The sequence below is a fragment of the Oxyura jamaicensis genome, chromosome 4 (genome assembly GCF_011077185.1).
Source record: "Oxyura jamaicensis isolate SHBP4307 breed ruddy duck chromosome 4, BPBGC_Ojam_1.0, whole genome shotgun sequence".
NCBI classification, from domain to species: domain Eukaryota; kingdom Metazoa; phylum Chordata; class Aves; order Anseriformes; family Anatidae; genus Oxyura; species Oxyura jamaicensis.
The window spans coordinates 87,946,230-87,965,463 of record NC_048896.1 but is presented as its reverse complement, the minus strand read 5'-3'; the positions used below and the strand labels follow the sequence as shown (position 1 = coordinate 87,965,463).

Here is a 19,234-nt window from a genome sequence, read left to right as displayed (position 1 = left end):
CTTATGTATTTACATAAATATATTAAGGAGGAAGTAATACTGGATCCAAAAGAGGTTCTCTGGCTCCCGGACTTGGGAAGAGATGGAAGGGAATGACTAAAGACGTCTCATTCAGGGCCTTTAATAATCACATGGTATCTTAAAAGTAGACATGTTTCTGCTGTGTTTTGTTTGCAGTCCAGATTTGTATGGTAGTAGAATCTGTGTATCAGTTTGGTTTTATTAATTATACTTTTTGTGTTACTTTTCTGAGGATAGAACAGTGAGAAATAGTTGAAATATTCAGAAATTAATGATGGCTGCTTGAAGACTAGAATTACTGCTGGAGAATGGTTTTAGTAGGCATGCTTCCCTGAGGAAAGGAGACGTTGAAAGCTTGGAGCACTTTCATAAGTGTAGTGATATGATAAGTATTTCATGCTGTCACCAAAGGAGTTCAGCTGTATCTTGAACTGTTGGCATTCTTGTGGACTTCCTCTGTGAAATACAACCACCATGATAGTTAAAAGGGAGTGTCTGACTTGGGATAAAAGTATTGTTCAGTGAGAGACGGACAGCTCTACTGTTCATATGAATTCATTGATTTGGGCCTTGAGACTGTTTAGAGATAAATTAAGAAATAATTTCATTAGTAGGATGTACATTTGAAGATTTCTGCATATATAAGGAGCTGTTGAACATCTAGACAAATAAGAGTGAACATAATATGCTTTGCTTGGCTGAGCTGCTACGTGCCTGACCTAAGTACCATGTTTTCCACACCTATATTAATTCCAAGATCCAAGAAAAGATCATCAGTTTTTTTCTGTATCATACTTAGACTTGAAGAAATACTGTGGAGTTCATTTTCACATGTACTGTTTGCACTGCGTATGCCAGGAATTGAGTATTACACCGTAAAGACTTTGGAGAAGACTGTTGGGCAGTCCTTTGTGCAGATTCCCTCATTAAGAGCCATGGGTTTCTCTTGCCTGCCTTCCAAAGGTAGTTATAGGCTTCCAAAGGTAGTTATATTCTGCTAGCAAGTATGTTGTGCCAGATAGAAGAAGCAGAAGGACTCCACTTGGGGAAAACCTACAGCATGAGTTTCCTTCCTAGACCCTGAATAATCCCAACGGGAGGAAGGTGTTGCAACTATTCCAGCTCCTGGAGGAGCTTCACTGGTACACTTGTACCTTGCTCGATACCAGGAAATGCAACGTTAAAACACGTTCTTAGAAATTAGGTTAATTATTTCCACAGAAAGATTGTCTTTCTGTTCTGTTGAATGGTGTTACTGTTGAAACATTTGGCTCCATTGGCCTGCTTTTTATTTTGCTCTGTGGTTTTGGGGTATTGGTTGCATCACTGCAGTAATAAATTGTGGGACTTTGGAGAATGCTGGGTAATGAGATAGGGACGGAGGGCTGGTTTTAAAGCTACTGTTTCATTTCTGTAGATTTTGGAATCTTAGAGCTTTCTGACTTCTGTGATTTATCAAATCTGTTTTTCCTTAAGTGAAAGTATGAAAATACTGAAGGAGTTTTTTGTTTGTTTGTTTTTAGATACTGCCTTTTCTGTTTGTGTTGAAAAAACTTCCTAGCAAGTCTCTTAACTTCCATAATGATAGCTATTACATAATGTGCTTATATTAAGAAAAGATTCACAGCTTTTTGAGTTCCCGGTATTTGTATAAATAGTATAAAGTGATAATACAGAAAAATGTTGCATAAGATGCTAGCTTGTGTAAATCTCTCTGCTAAGATAGGTATAAAGGAGTATCCCTATGTATAACGAGTTCTCCTGTGGACTGGTGTATGTCATTGTAGGCAAGCATTTATTCCAGTATTGCTCGTCTGTTTTCTGTGGGACAGAATTAAACTTCATCCAGAATTAATACAAATTTTTGGAATCGCCACACCACAAGATTTACTCTTACTGAATTTTCTGAATGTTAAAAGGCAAATAGATACTTCCAAAATGGTACCTAATACTGAATCTGCTAAAAGATTCTTTTTTTTAAAGAGAAGTGGTTATTCAAAAAATAAATACAAATCAAAACTGGATACGAAATGTTTGAATGTAGTTCTGTCTGCAGCAGATCTTAGATAACTCGTTTGTATCCAGTTTTCCAAAGCAATAGAAGAATATATGCCATTCGCTTCAATGGTCACCTTTTTTTAATAAAACCCTATTTCTGCATGTATAGGTGGTTGCTGAACATCCAGATGCGTCAAGTGAGGAGATTGAAGAATTGCTTGAATCGCAGTGGAACATGCTTAGTGAAAAACAGAAAGCTCGCTATAACACAAAGTTTGCCATAGTGACCTCTCCCAAATCTGAAGAAGACTCTGGTAAACGTAAAACTGTGCTAGTGTACTCTAACTAAATTTGATATACATAGTGGTGTTAAACTAAGCACATATTTGAGACCTGTAGGGAAAACAGCTTTCACTGTTTTCCAGTTTTAATTCTTGGTGTTTGTGCCAATAGCAAAGGAATGCCAATGGTTACAATAAAAGCAACCCATGAAGTCTACATTTCTTGCTCATTGTTCTGAAAAGTTGTTATATGTAAACCTACTGTTTAGAGATTGCTGATTTCTCATTCTTCTTCTGCCCATAAGCAGCTGCCATTGCATCCACTGCCTGTTACTAGTGGATGGTGGGAAGGGAAGACGAAGTTTTACTACTAGTAAAATTTGAGTGCTTTTTTTTTTTTTTTTTTTTAATAGAAGATTTAGGAAATGGTTTTAAAAGTGTAATCAGTGCTACACCTTTTCTTCATCTGAATACCTAGAGTATATTACCTCATCAGCATCAACTCAGGAAGAAGTATTCCAAACTTTATTCTGAATCTTTCATCCACTTGGCATTTTATTGTGCTACGCAAAGTTTTTAGGATGTTGTACAAGATTTCAAATACTTTTTTTTTCTCCTTTTTTTGTTGTTTTTGTCTAGCATTTAGTTTTGATTAAGAGTCTTAACTATTTTGCAAAATATTTGAGGATTTTGGAGTCATGTATTTAAGAAAGGAAGAAGATAGTTTGGCATTTGCATGGACTTTATCAAATTTTAATAGATATCACTTTCCAAATTAAAATAGTTTTATAACACTGTAAGAATGCATACTATGGAAGTATTAGAACCAACAGGTGCTGCTTTGGGCAATGACAAGAATGAGAGGGAGTGTTTGAAAGTTTGTGAGACTTGGAAAAACTTGTATAAAAATGGCAGTCAGTTTTGTTAACTATCTGTGTGTGTGTGAAATAACATCATTTTGTGGAAAATTGAAGTTTTTAACTTTAAAATTTAAGTGTCAAATATTTGGATATCAGTTTAAAAAAAAACCACATTCTGTATCTCTCAAGGTTCATCATTGAAGAATATTGGAGAGGCCAAACGTAAAGTGTTTCAAGACTCACCTAAAAGGAGATCAAGATCCAGAAGTAATTGAAATTTGTGTTGTGTGCAAATAGTTCATCATTATAAGTAGCTATTGAGTGTATTTTTTTATGTAATCGCCCACGTATCATAATCTCTTTATTTTATCTCAGATGTTGTCTTCCTTGACGTTAGAATTTTAATGGATCCCAAATTAAATATCTAAACACTGTAGTGCTGAATTTTGTTCACCTTCCTCAGTGTCATACTGCAAGAAATGTAATTGAAATTGTACCTGTACCAGGTGTTTCTAGTACATATATTGTGTACATTTATAGTTATCTACAGATGAAAACATGTCAGTTGACTCGTTCCCTTACCCAAATCCTCTTATCTTAAACTTGGAAGAATATTGTGGGATTTCTTTTTCTGGCTTTTTATAAGTAGCAGGTTCTCCTGGAGCCATTTCAGTTTGTTTTTGTGGATTCAGAGTTTGATAATAGAATATGTCCTAGATTGTTTAGATATGAACATTAATTCGAAAATTATTCGTATTTTCAAGTTACTATATTTTTAATATTTGTAAGTATTTGTTCCCACTGGAATAGAATGCTTGTAGCTGTAGGGCAATGTTCAGTTAACATAGTTGTGCCCCTGGAGCTTCCAATCATCCTACTAATAATACTCTGTAGCTTCATAAACTAGAGAGTACTGGAAAGTGTAAAACTGTTGCCGTTTCATGTTGATGAACCAGACCACTTCCTAAACCTTCATCTGTCTTTTTGAGGTAGAGCAAGTGTAAACAATTGCTGAACCTATGGAAAGGGTATGTAGCTTAGTCACTGAGCTTTCGTAATTTAGCCAGCTGCTTGAACTTTACAGTGAATTATCATAAAAATGTATGAATAAGTCCATTTTGGTTTAAAATGACCAAAGTGAATCTGTTCTTAGGATTTTGGTTCACAAAGGAAGGGGATTTTATGGTCTCCTGTACAACATAAGTAAGCTTGTTGGAAAGCATCTGGAATTGCCATACCAAAAAGAGAGAATTAATCTGTACAGTTGGTGATATATTGTCTTTTCCAGAGGCCCCTTAATACATGTCTCCAGTAACTTCACCAGTATCAACTGGAGAACTCTTGAAGGAGACGTATTTATTCAGTGCTGAGACACTATTATAAAGTGGCAGAAGAGTTAAAAGCTGTATAGATCAACCATGTGTAGTCTAAGAGTACGAAGCAAATGTTGGGCAGTGATATTCAGATCTTAAACTAGTGCTTTAGTCTTTCTAAAATGAATATTAAGCAATTGATTTGGATATGTCTAGAGCTTGCCTTCAGAAAGAGAAACAAGACCTTAGGCATTAAGAGGTCATCAAACTGTGTTAATGTTTAACCATGTTTTAAAAATAATGACTGAAAAAAAGTAACTTAAATAACTAGATCAGTTCAAAATAATTTGAAAGTGGGTTTTAGATTATTTTTCATGTAAGTTTCCCCCATCCCCCATCCCAAGGTAACTTACATGGAAATAAAAGAAACCAAAAAAAGAGGACAAAGGAACCTACAGAAGATTTTGAAGTTCAGGAAGCACCTAGGAAAAGACTCAGGATGGATAAACAGAATAATCGGAAGGTAATTATGTTGTTGGTTTGTTTGGGTGGATTTATAGCAGCACCAATCACATTGCTGTAGTTAAGTTTGTCAGCATTTCCATTTTCAGGATTAAAAAAGTAATGTGTGTATATCAAACCAAACTATGGTAAATATTCAGAGAAACATGAGCTTGTTGCCATGGGGTTTCTTCTTTGGTTTTGAGGATGGAGATATAACAAGTTGCTCTTGCTACATAGACTGTGGTGAAAAAGTATGCTGAGAAAGTCTGTTTCCCAAAGGAATGTGCAGAGGCATGACCTTTCAGTATTGTCAGCTTTATAGTTCTTTTTCTTTCCCCGTGAATAAGAGTTCATGAGGGTATACAGGAATGTATACAAGAATCTTTAATATGTTAGTGAATGCTGCTTGTAGACTCTCTTGCAGGGAGAGAGGAAAGCAAGTTTTTTTTTTTTTTTTTTAAAAAATGGAAAACTACTTTTCAGGAACTGGAATGAAGCTTATAGTACATTTTAGTGACATGCTGTCCAACTGCTTAAGTTAACAAACAGCAGTAAATATTACTGTGTCTATCGTGCAAATCACAAGCTTCTTTTCAGTATAGCTTGCTTGTGACAATGAGAGTTTTCCTTACGTAGGTCACTAAAACTAGGTATACGGATGTCAGCCCAAATCTTTGAGATGCTCAAGCATAGGTGCATTTCGACCAGTGAACTTCATTGGTTTCACATTTGTGGAGAGTTTAACTCATGGGTGTTTTCAGATGTGTTACAAGAGCACCATACTGTAGTGTGAGTATTGCAAACCTTGCCTCAGGACTCAGTGGCATGTTGGTTAAATAAAGCAAGCTAGTATAAGGAAGGTGGTAGATTTTTTTTAAATCAATTCTGGAGGTCATGTTTATATATGTCAGTTTGTTTGATAGGCTGTTCTTTTAGTTGCTTCTATTGATATGGTGGATATCCAGACAATTTCTTTGGTGTTCAATATAAAAAAATATTTAGAATTTCAGATAGCCAGGCTTATTTAGCTTATTAGTAAGGAATAAGGATAATTCTTAGAAAAGTTTTATTACCTTTGCAGAGAGAAGAGCCAATAATGTTTTTTTTGTATTTTTTGCTCTAAAAGGTCAGTCATCAACTATCCATTTTATATTCTAGGATAAATTTTTGTACCCCTTTTAAACTTGTCTAATTGATTTGAATTGACTATAATGCACTAGATACAGGGAAATATGTAAGTTTATTTATTGCAGTTAATTCCTTCTATGAAGTCCCTGTTTTGACTGTTACCAAAGTTCCTTCTTTACTGTCTGACCTGAATTTGTTTGCAACAATTGGCAGAGATTAATCAGAAGTAGAAAGAAAGGTGGTTGCAGTATAGTTCATGAAGGGGAGCTTTGGGTATCTTTTGATACCATGATGCAGGTGTGACAATTAACACAAAAAAAATAGATTATTGAGATAAGTGATTCTCATAAGATACATGCAACCAATCAAGCTGACTTAGTAATTTGCTATGTACGTTTAAAAAGTGATGTCCTTTGTCTGATCAGCTTATCAGAATTAGTTACAAGGCGTCTGGTATGTATAAAAACTATGCAATTTGGAAACTAAATGCATACGGCAGTGGTTTTTGTGCTTCTGTCCACAAATGGGTCAGTTATCATAGAATTGCTGCCTTTCCAGTTTTTAATGGTTAACCTCTTAGTCTTTTTCCTGCCCCCACCAGCTGTGGGTACTTCTAGCCATATATGCTGCTAGTAAAAATGTAGTGAACAACGGCAAAAATGTCTACACAGTAATTCAAAAAAGCAGACCCTAACTACACACCTTCCTTCCTCTAGTCCCAGTTTGCTTGAAGGCTTATGTTAGAATTGCTTTGGATAGGTGAAACTTTAGTGAATTTTCATGACCACTTCTTGCATGAGAGTTGTGTGTTATCCTATCCTTTTTGCCCTCAGCTCTTATGTATGAAATCTGAATGTTGTTGCACAAAGTCATAATAGGTATATGAAAATTCTGAAAAAAATCTTTAGTTCGTTGGTGCTTTCATGACGTACGTAAAATGCCCGTTAACACAATGGGAGTTCTGTAAAGCCTGCTTTAAATTGAGTGAACTGTACTGTACATTTTCATTCATTTTACACAGCAGCATCAGTGGTAGGGTGGCTTAGACATCAATAGAAGTGCATTGTAGCACATCTGTGGTACGGTATCCATTCATATTTGTTTTTACAAGGGAAACCAATCGATGGCTTTCAAGGTGTTCACCTGGACATCTTTTATAAAATTGTCAGACACAGAATATGAAAAAGTATCTAATTCTTTAGAATTTTCTTATTGATTATCTGAGCATTTGGCAGGGTTAAACACTTGGCTACAGTTTTAGGGATGTACTATTTGAATGAATTTGTAATATACAAAGAAAAAACAGTGGCATCATGTGTAAGGAATAGTGTCTAATTTTGACACAGTGTTGACAAAATTTCCCTAGTTTCTGGCCTAAACATTTCATGATAAATTCTCAGTCTGGAGCAACTTTATGCACTCTGTATGCTCCCTTGAAAATAGTGTTTATATTTTGGAAATGCTGGAACAATCTTAACCATAGTAATTTTAAAAATGGCACTGCTATAAGTTGTGGAGTTGAAAGCAAGCCTCTGAGACTTAAAATTCTGCATTTATTCTCAAATTTATATACTATTTCTGCAGTTTACCTTTAATAATTAAAGGTTTTAATTTGACCAGTATAGACAAAGAATAGTAAGGGTAATTTACATGTTTTATTTTCATATAGAGCTCCCCTTTTTGATATGCTGAGTTTGGGATGGATAAGTGGGATGCTGGAATACCTTGTTCTTTAATTTTTCTCATTTGTTTATGGGTTTGTACCCTGTGCTGTAGATGAGCTTTAAAAAAATCAGTTAAATGGGGCTAGCTTAACTACATTACCATTCAGATATTTGTAAAGACACTTTCTTTTTAATAACATAAATCCAGAAGTAATTGCCAGTTTTGTCCAACCACTCATAAATTAGGAGTTTTTTTATTTTTTCATATTTTTTTTTGTGACAGAGGGAGACAAGCAATGACAAAACAGCAAAAACAAACTCTACTAAGGTCACAGAAACCTCCTCTTCACAAAAGAACCAGTCAGGTAATGTGGTCAGAATAAGTTTTAATGTAACTTTTTCAATTAAATAATTTTAAACTAAACAGGTTGTCTGAGGCAGCCGCCTAAATTTGCTGACGCAGTAACAAGTTACAGCCACTATGCCACAGTTGGGGGGGGGAAATGTGCCCTCTTCCTTCACTACCACCATTTTGCAGCATTGTACTTGATTGAAATTGTGTATTGCTGATTTAGAGCAGCAGTTCACAAGTTCACCGTTTGATGGCACCAAATTAAAGCTATTGCCCTGTGATCTTGGAAAGCATTGATACAAATCCTACTGCTCCAATTTGTCATTCTTCATCTGCCCAACAAAACAAGTGCAGTGACCATCAATGTAATCAGTTACTATGTGGTTTTAGACCTTGTAAATGATGCTTGATGGGAGGCAGTGTGGCGCATGAGAGGGAATTCTAAATTACCTTGGACCAAAATCCAAAAGTCAGACTTATTAATGATGTTCAAGTTTAAGATAACTGCTGTAAGAGCATGTCTCTAGGTATTTTAATGAAATGCCAAAGATGAGTAAGCTTCAGAAAGTTCTGAGCAATGTAGAAGCAGTGACATGCCATAGATAATGTCTGGTACCTGGTCCCTGTATGTAACCTTTCTCTTGGCAAAGTATTAGTGATACTCATTGAGATGAGATCACGTAGGCCTTCTAGAGTCTATCTGAGGATGTAACTGTTACCTCTGCTTTAAAGAGGTGATAAGTCACAAGTTGTTTTGATTTTAATAGAAATTTGTAAAATAACTTGGGGAAAACATTTGTAGTACATATTTGCTTAATAGAAACCTTCATTTTTAAAGTCAAGACAAAACATGTGGTTTCAGAAACTTCTTGTTCTCTCAGCCTTATGTAGGTTCCCAGAAGACCTACCTAAATCATTCCTTCCTTTACATGAAGGAATATTTTAAATGGCTTCAGGGAGATAACGTTTTAAAGTTCCAAACTTCACTTTGTAAACCAAAATTATTTTACAGCAACGAAAAATCTGTCTGATGCATGTAAACCTCTGAAGAAGCGAAATCGGGCTTCAGCAGCAGAATCTTCAACTCTTGCTTTTAGCAAGAGTTCATCTCCTTCAGCTTCCTTAACTGAGAATGAGGTAAAAAAAAAGTGGTGTTTGCACACAGCCATTTAATTACAGAAATTTTCAGGTGTGAATCTTTTTGTTTAAAAACAAAAAACAAAGGCGAATTCTCTAACGTTGGTGCTCTAGACAAGTTACAGTTCTGGCCTCTGTGAAACCTGTTAATGTGTGCATTGCAAATTCATTTATTGTAACAAGAACGTCTGATTTGGGGACGTCGAGATATTATTGTGGTTTTTAATGTATTTACCAACAAAGTTTTAGAATTGTAACCTTCTATTAGAGGCAAAGTAAAATGCCAGTGTGTTCTGTATTTTCTTCTACAGACTTTATGTAAGTGTACTACATTAGTTACATTATGTAACTCAATATTGTCATGTTGCCATAGCTTTTATATTGAAGCAAGTTTCCTAATCCTCTGTTTGATCTAGAACTGGACAGTTTTCTGAGCAGAGCCTCTTTAAGCTCAAATTAGTTTTCAGGCTGTTTAAGTGCTATTTCTCTGTGATGCAAATAGCTTCATCGCCAGTAGAGTTAAGCAGGCAGTGAAGGATGTATCTTTTTGATACTTACTAATCATAGTCTTAGCTCTGCATATTTGGAACTGTAATTCTTTTCAACTGACATACAATAAATGAAATGTATGTACCAGAAGTGTATTCATACAATCCATTAAAACCGTTCCCCAAGTCATCTACACTATTAAAACAAATCAGCCAAAGAATGGCAGCATGAGGGTGAAGTATGCATGCTGTTTTGCAGGTGGGTTCAGAAATGTAGTTGGTAGAATTTAGTAAAATATCCATGGACAAACAGCTTCAAGCAGTTTGTATTACAGAAGTTGTAGAGAAAATACTTGCCTGCTAATGAGGGAGTAGGGCTTCCAGCTATCGTAGAGACTCTTTCATCTTCCCTAACAAAAGCATGAGGCGCTTAGACGCTATAATGAATGCAGTTAAAATATCTAGACTATGTTCAGTAAATGGTTTACCTTTGGGGTGGGGGAAGATTGCATGTTAATGGCTGTATATCTTACTGTAACTTGAAAAATTCTATCCAAAAAAAAAAAAAATCCCCGCATTCTCTCTCTCCTATACCCTAATAAAACAAACAACAAAAGTCCCACAGGGAAAAATGTCCAGGGCAGCAGTCAAGTAAAGTAATACTTGTTCTCATTTTGTTCTCTCAACCGAGAGACTCCTGAACTGGCTTACCAGTTTCTGCCACTTTGATTTTTGTACCAGCACTTGCTGTCTAAGCTGTTTGTGTTTGGGACCATCTATTCAAGCCAGACCCACTTAAAAGGAAAATGCAATCTTTTTGATTCTAAATATGCATCTCTAAATACTGTAATCTCAGGAGAAAGATTCTCCTATTTCTAGATACTGTGTTATAAAAACATGAAGTCTCCAGAATTTTTTCCCTATAAAAGGTTAATTTTTGTAGGATTTTGGGTTGTATTTTAACAGTTCACATGTAAAAATGGATATGGTTGTATAGGCTAATATGATTCTATGATTCTATGAAAGTCTTAGAATTTAGCTCTTAATTTACTTAGCTACTGCTAAACAGCAAAAGATGTGAGAGAAATTAACATCTTACACTGCTTGTAAGACACAGATATACAAATCAGAAAGGGAATTAATTGTTCTCAAAGGTTTAAAATGTTTCAAAACAATCACAGTCAACATAACAGAAATGTACCCTGTCAAACAGTAGAGATTTGGGGGGTGGAAGGGAGGGGAACTGGGTAGGATGGGGAGTAGATAACAGTGGGTTGGATCCTTAGATGGTTTAAAGCTACACTGACCTGAACTTGTACCAGCTAAGGATTGGACCCAGTTTCTTTCCTATGATATTAGGTATATTTTGCCTTTAAATAAAACAGAAATAACAGGCATGTGTTTCTGAAGTTACTGTTGATCTGTTCTACTGAACAAGGAAAGCTCTAAACCTTGAATTTTGTGGGTGGCTTTAAAAACCTTTTTCCCTTTTGTATTGTTATTTAGCACTTTTCTAAATGGCTTAATTTGTGCGTGCCCTGAGAGTATTCATCCAGAGAGAAACCTTCTCCAGAGTGATAAGGGAAAGAGTTTAAAACATAAACACAATCATGCAATGCTGAAAGCCTTGCTCAGCTAATTGAATAGGATGTAATTCTTCTCAACATTAAATACATTTGCTGACTAACTTTTATATTTGTGTTCACTATTATACTATAAATGTTGACTTAAATGATCTTCTAACAAAGGTGAAAAAAAATACTGCATATTCCACAAGCACATACACCTTCACAAGCAATATTAAGTGGATCCTGGCTGTTTTTTCTCTTTATTTCATTCATTATTTTTTTTTTTTTCTTTTTTTCTCTTTTTTCCCCCACACTACTTGTGGACAGCTGGTTCCAGAAGGGAACCTGTATATGACTGTTATTTGTCAAGGACTGTTGCTAGTTGCACACCTCTTAAATGTCACTCCATTGCAACTGAAGTCTAGGAAAGGTATGTTTAGTAAGAAAGAGGGTGCTCAGTTTTTTCTTGTTTGGAAGATCATCTTATGTGACATGTTTTTTAAATATTTTGGATGGTTTTTGTTGTTATTGGAGGTATTTTTTTAATGGTGTTTACTTGAAATGTTACAAAATGAATATGAATAGAGGCCAGATCTGCAATCAACGAGTTGCTTTGGGTGTCTAAAAGGGAAAGAGAAGGAGGGGGTGGACTTCTGCCTTAGGAACAGACGAACGTTTATAGACCTGACATATCAAAAAGTAAAAGGTAGACATTCGCTCCTTTCAGAAAATTGGGTTTTTAATTGTATTAAGATGGATGGAGAAGAATCAGTAGAGTTTTTTGGTATGTCACTGGGCAAAAGTTAGCAATACCTTATTTTTTATTTGGTATGTATACAAAATGAATAAATTTCATACCTGCATACCTTGAAACAAAATACTTAATTTTACTTCTAGGCACTTTGCATCAATAGTGATTTCCTCCAGTATCTTATGTGAAATATAATTTTGCTTAAAATCCAGTTCTTAATAAGCAACTGGTGGGGCCTGGTGTAAGGCAGATACTCAACACTTCCAAGTCTGCAAAAGTTCAGAGTAGTTCTGTACTGCTGATATATGACTTGGTGTAACCATCCAAAACACAATACTTGTGAGAAGAGATGCAGGTGGTGTATTCTTGTTTCACTTTTACTTTCTCCTTCCCCTCTCCAGTAATGTGTTAGGTGCTAGTAGAGTGTAACCAGTATTTTTTAATAAATAAAAAAGGCTTTGCATTACCATTGTGGCTGGATTATTAGCACACTTTGTGTGTTTGCATAAGACATATCTGCTTTAGCTTTTCAATCAATTTTTGTGGTTATTGGCTAGCTTCATTAAATTGGATGGATTTGTTGACAGCAGATAAGTGTCATAGCATCCTGCAGGGCCTAGATACTACTTCTGAACTTTGTCAAAGAATTGTAATATTTTTACGAGAGGATAAAATAAAGAACATGTAATACTCTAAATTCTTAGCTAGTCTGTCATTCATCATACCCTCATGAAGTATGAGCTGACCAGCAGATGGCAGTTTAAAGAAGCCCATGAAAGATTTTGAAGGTGTTGTTTTTAATGTAAGTTCCTTATATTCCCTAGAGGGAATTCCTTCCACTTTCCTTAATATCCAGTGTCAAAGCAAGCTCAATTGCTGGTTATAGCTACAACTTCTTACATTTCCAGCACCTAATAATGCAAGACAGTATCCTTAAGTTGTGCTATTTTTGTGCATATTAAATGATATATTTTTTTATTATCAATTTGAGGCAGATTTTTCTTTTTTTTTTTTTTTTATGGGTATTAGTATGTATGCACAATGGAGAGAACACATACAAATCTTAAAAGGTAAGCTATTTGATGAAGAAGGCAGTCATGAGACGTGTACAACTTGCAAACAAAACAGTATTGTCAGCTCCATTTTTCAACCCTGGAGACTAGTTGTCCTACACTATACAACTGAAATATTCTAGGCTTGCTTACTAAAGGTAAAAATAACCACCTTTGAGTTTCTAAGAACAGGAAGGAAGAAAGGAATTCACATTATTTTAAAGAAACTACTGCCCTAAAGAAAAAAAGTAGTTGAAGATAACCTCACAGGTTGTTAAACAAACAAACAAACAAAAAATCAGTGTGCTTCTGGCATTTTATTTTAGCTTCCTTTGAAGATAATTTTCTCTTCAAAACAAGATTTAAGAATAATTTAATATTTAGTGTCACTTTGAATCCTCTGTGACTTAGCAGACAGTTGTTTTCTGTTTGTTTCTGTATGCCTATAGTTTTTCTTTTTCCTGTTTCAAAGCACCAGTAAGCTGTCAGGGGTTCATTTTTGTGGAATGCTGCAAGTATTTGGACTTCTTTCATGCTAAAGCCTCTAACAGTTGAAATGACTTGCATTGCCCACCAGGTCATACAGTTTTGTTACGATGCTTCCACTTTCACATGGAAAAAAAAGTTCTAGGTTTGAATCTTGTTCTTTGGCAGCACATTTTGTGTAGAAAATTAAGTTTCTTATGTAATTATTCTCATCTTGTGTATTACCTAGGCTTCAGAGTGCAGAGAATCTGTTTACTGAATGTTTATCTAATGTAGGTTTTTATTCCACGTCCCATACCAAAGTATCATGAGTATCTGTAGGCAATTTTATAATGTTTTCAAATGTTCTCAGAGTTTTAATTAACTTTCCAGGCAAATTCAGAAATGCATAATATCCTTATCTGAAACGTCTAACTACTGCTAATAATAAAAATGAACCTTGTCCCAGGCCGTCTTTTTGCTCTTATAGTACTGTGTACACTTGTGGCACCGCATACTTAAAGAATTTATCTAGTCTAGCAGTATGGGCCAAAATACCATTCTTCAGTTCAGGAATTCTTATACTGAAATAAAGGAAATGTTAACTGTAACTCAATTGGCTCTGTCAGTTTTTCTGTCTCCGTGTGGGTGCACGATAGATTGTCTTTTGAATACAGTCTGATCTACCTGTATGTTGCTTATTGACTTATTTTTATAGAAGTTGTGCGTAGATTAAACAAACAACAAAAATCCCAGTCATTAAGCCTTTGTTAAGAAGAAGAAAATGCAGTTGGTGTTTCCCTGTGGGAAGACTAAAGAGTTTGCTTATCAGAACATTCCTACTCCAATCTTTCTATAGGAAGCTCTTAGCCAGACCAGACCACTTCCTCCTGGATGTCTGTGGTGTGGAAATTACTGACCCTGAAGTCACTTCAGGAAGTCTGAGCTTGTAGCAGTGTCCTTAGATTCAAGCGTAGTGGAACTTACTAGCCAACAGCATTCAGAAGTCATGGAAACATGCTTCTAAAATGCTTATAATAAAATGAAATATCTTTTTAAATAAAAATGTCTGCTAAAGATAGTGGATGACCTGAGAGAGGATGCCACTTAAGCCAGCTGAGTACCTTAAGACAACTCTGAAGGAGTGGTAGGTGATTTTTTGTTTGGGGGCCTTTCTCTTATGGATCCTGCTGATCCTGCTGCAAGGGTGACTTGCTTACCAAACAAGAAAGCAGAATTTTTTACATGCTGTAGTTTCATTTTATATACCCCTAGCTTTAAAATAAGTACACATTGTGGATTTTGTTTCCATTTTATGTTCTACAGACTTATTAAACGAGAGATGCTTGAGTAAAACAAGGGAAGCGGGAGGGTTAACTTTTCTGGCTCTGGAAAAATTTGCCCTTTACTTGATTTTCTGACTGTTTAAGCACATGACAGAAGAGCAACATTGTCTTGAGTATGACTAAAACCCTAAGACCACAATTTGTATTCTTAATGCTCACATGCTGTTAAACAAGCACACGTGAGTAATATAAGTGTTTTTGTAAGACTGAATGAGTTGATAAAGTAAGTGTTCTGAGGAAGAATATGTACATTTTAATGAAATTGCAGTTTGGTAGGTAGAAAAATCTGAAAGGGTTTGCAGCTGGTAGAGTGGTGACTATTGGAGCCCATTCCTGTTTGTGATTCATGGATACATAAATGCTAGCAACTTTCTCACATTAAATTTTCAAATTCATTTTGAACCTTCATACACTGGGCAGGGAAAGCTCATCTGAATTGGCTCTAGAAGAGGAGAATTCATAGTGAAGCCCATAAGCACTGAAGAGTACTTGAACCTTTTTTCATTTTGCAATTGCTAACACACAGTGAATAGTATTTGAAACTCTTCTGCTTTGTGGGGTATATGTTTTGGCCTCAACAAATATTGATGTTCTAGTCCTTTAGGGCAGGAGGTACTTACAGGGAAGAAAAAAAGTCACCACCTACACCCCCTTCCCGCCGCCAGGATAACATGAACCAGCAAAGACAGTTTTGCATATCAGCTTTTAAAAATGAAGACTTAATCCAAAACTAAGAAAAAAAAAAAAAAAAAAAAAAAAAAAAAAAAAAAACACATTTAATGGGCAAGTCAACAGCTGATTGAGGGATTGAGGATCAGGCTTGAAAAGCAGAACAGTTGTATTTTGTGTTCTTACTCTGGCAAATATTTTTTTTATTATTATTATTTTTATTTTTTTTATTCTTGGGCTGCAGATTGGATGAATACAGCCATTTATTTTCAAATCTAGAATTTCTGAACATCTTTTTCCTTGAAATTGCAATGTAATGGTTTTGCTGGCACTGGTATCTGCTACATGTATTTGGAGCTGTCTGAAACGAAGTGGAAAATTGTGAATGAAGTAGAAAATTTTAAATAGAAAAAAAAAAACGAGTGGACGAAGAAAACGTCCACATAAATATTTCACTTCATCCTCACCCACTTCTTTGAAACACAGAGTCTTTTGACTCCTTAAATTACAGACTATCCTTTCTTGTATCACATTCTCAGCTGGTAGCCAGTCATACTGATATATGTCGGTACCAATTTTGATTTTCTTTAAATTACATGAAATTTCAACTATCCAGGTGTGGAACTAATGATGCCACTTGCAGAGTTCATCCCCATGATCCTAGAAATATGCAAGCTGAGTACACATACCAACTTGCATTTAATAAAAAAAAAAAAAAATAGAAATGCCAGAAGGATGAGGAATTGGCTCACATCTCTGCTGTAGTGCGTGGCTGAAACTGGAATCAGGTACCTGGTTGCAAACATATTTAAAAATTGTTGTAGGATTGAACTCAACATTTAGATGTACTGAATGATGTGAGAGTGAGAGATGTTTTCGTACATTAATGTTTGTTCCTTCACCTTTGAGCGATTTAATTGATGGAGCAGTGAGCCATGCACTTAACTGAAACTCTCAGTCTTGCAGCAGAGGAAAGTCTCATAGTAGGAAAAACATTTGAAAAGTGATTTTTCCATGATGGTTCTGTCAAATCCTCTTCCTTTCCCTACCCCACAAATCTTTTTAGACAGATTAAATGAAAACAAAATTAAGAATATAAACATAAAATCACAAAATGCACATAGCTGACTCAATTTATTTCCATTTTTTTTCCTTTAGTGTCTTATTTTAAATGTGAATCTGCACACATTTATTCTTTCTTTCTTGGCCTGCCCACCAGCCTCTACCAAATCCAAATTCTTTATTAACGTAATCTTGAGAAGGAAATGACATTATTCCATAGGCTGTCCTTGCATCTCTGTGCACATTGAATATCCGTTTTGCACAAACGTTGGGGCAGAGTAGCTCAGGAAGTGATAGAAAATCTCGTCCTGCTGTTTAGCAGTTAAACAATTGCCCGTTACGTAATGACCGTTATGCAAAAATACAATACGAAACCAAAAGAATTTACAGAGATGCCAAAAATTCTTTCCCATCTACTCAGTAACGTTTTTTTTTTTTCCAAGAACAAAGCTATAGAAGACTTGTGTTAAAAAAAGGGGGAAAAAATAAGAATAGTCACGTGTCCTTACGTGTTCTCTTTGAGCCTTACACGTGTGAGCAGTGAATAACAACTGATGTACACGGGAGAGGAGAGAGAGCCTTGAGAATCCGACGGTGAAAGGAAGCAGGGCTCCTCGTGCTTTCGGTCAGACCAGGTTTTCAGGCCAGTTTTATCCTTATCCTCTCCCCTGTGCTCACAGATGCACCATTTCCAGTAGAAAGACGTGGATTTGAGTTCTGAAATGCCAGCCGGTTGCTCCGTGTTCAGCCAGTGAAAGCCTCTTACGGGAGCTTCTCTAAAAATAATTGAGAGATTTAATAATTGAAGGCGATGGTAAGGGGAGCCTGTGTGATGTGTAAGGTTCGCCAGAGCTTGTGGCGATACTAACTGCAGCAGAAGGACGGTGTCTTCCGTGTTGCAACATCTTTAATTGCTAATGAAAAATGCAAGTGATTATAGAGTTTGGGTGTGATTTCATTGCCGAAACTTGTCAGTCGCTATACAGCTTAAGTGAAAAACTCTTTTTTTCCTCTAAATTTGCTCTTTCTTACAAGTTGTACTTTGCCTTTGTGACAAATAAGAAATTCCTCAAAATGTAAAAGACCAAAATAGCAAACAAGCAATGACTATAAATTACTAATTAACAGCTTTTGCCATTAATCGAAGTGTTGGTTCCTTTGAACCTTGGCCTAAATATCAGAAGAGGTAATTACATGCAATTTGCTTTGCTGAGGAGATAGTGTTACAAAAATAAGAACAAGACAAGCTCTGGCATGATCACAAGGAAGATTGAAGTTTGCAAAGTAACAATTTTTGAAAAAAAAAAAAAAAAAAGACCCCAAAAGCTGTTCCGGTTGTTGCAGAACAATGCTATGACTTGGACACTTGCATACGACCTGTCAGACCCTTCGTCGTGCTAGCCGTGCTACCAAACCACAGGAGCGTTAATGTTTAATTTGAGAGGTGGCTCTGTTTTACTTTAGGCACTGATTCGCGCCAGTTGTCTTGTAAATCACCTTTCCTTGGTGTTTGTAACCTGCAGGTATTTGTGTTGTGAGACCCGGCTGCTCCGGGGGTGGGTCGGAGGCCTGGCCCTGCCGCCGCGGCTTGCGGAGGGCAGGCGTGGCCTTCCCAGGCCTCCCGTGCCCTACGTGCCACCGGGCCGTAAGTCCTCTCCGAGAAACATTTTCGGCCAAGATTGCCTCAACCCCTTCCACGCGAGCAGGCGTTTCACTTCACTGCTGTCTCCCTCCGCTTTTCCTGAGGGAGCTGAGCTGTTGAATTCTGGCTCTTGCCACAGAGGGAGCTGACCCAAAAGAGGGCCGCGTAGAATGGGGGTTATTTACACAGGGAGGTGGCCGGTAGAAAGTGTTTGTCCTGTGAGATGAAGCGCATGAGACTAGGTTCAAACTCTGAATTATCCTCTAGAATCTCTTACAATTGTATGGGGGAGTCTGCTAGTTCCCACCCCCTTCGTTAGCTCCCTGAAATGAGCTGGTATAAACCCTCAGCTGGTGATGATGGTAGCTTTGCATGAGTTACGTGCAACGTGACTGTTGGATACGATAAACCTTCGGTAGCGGCGGCAGCCAGGCAGCGATTTGCTCTGTAGCAGCAGCCTGCACAAGGCAATTAAAGTCTGGTGCTGAGCTTCTGCATGTATTGATTCTTAGGCACTGCAGCAGCCCACGAGCAGGTATCCCTGCTTAGAGCAGGGCTGGCGCTTGGTAGAGCATCTCGTTTGTAACAGGGGGGGCTCCAGGCAGTCACAAAGGGCAGATCACACTCGTCTCACAAGACCCTCAGCCTGGTTGCGTTATAGCTCTATGACTAAAGGTATTTGGTTCATGCTAGGCATGTCGGTATTCAGGCTTGAAATCCGGCATTAATCTATAGGCTGCTGTAAACTGCCAAGTTTGTCTTAAACAGGCTGCTAGAAATTGGGTTTTGTGGCTATGTTTGGGATGTAGTGTTTAATTCTTGCCAGTGCTGCTTTGGCTCAGGAGCTGTTTAATGTAAATGAAGGGCTATTGCATTAACTCTGAGGAAGGCAGTAACATTTCAGGTTTACAGGAAAACGGTTTTCAACTTAAG

The 19,234-nt window shown here is 36.6% G+C and overlaps 1 protein-coding gene across 8 annotated transcripts in view; it reads left to right on the top strand.

Moving 5' to 3' along the window:
* Window positions 1-19,234, top strand: part of NSD2 (nuclear receptor binding SET domain protein 2) — a 103,948-nt gene that overhangs the window by 67,404 nt on the left and 17,310 nt on the right. For all 8 annotated transcript variants that reach the window (XR_004750682.1, XR_004750679.1, XR_004750678.1 and 5 more), the window contains 5 exons: window positions 2,189-2,333; window positions 3,350-3,427; window positions 4,878-4,996; window positions 8,053-8,134; window positions 9,134-9,258. Coding sequence is in view for 1 of the 8 variants with exons in the window: in XM_035325832.1 (XP_035181723.1) it covers window positions 2,189-2,333; window positions 3,350-3,427; window positions 4,878-4,996; window positions 8,053-8,134; window positions 9,134-9,258 (549 nt within the window). In the remaining 7 variants the exon portion in view is untranslated. The remainder of the gene's footprint in view (window positions 1-2,188; window positions 2,334-3,349; window positions 3,428-4,877; window positions 4,997-8,052; window positions 8,135-9,133; window positions 9,259-19,234) is intronic.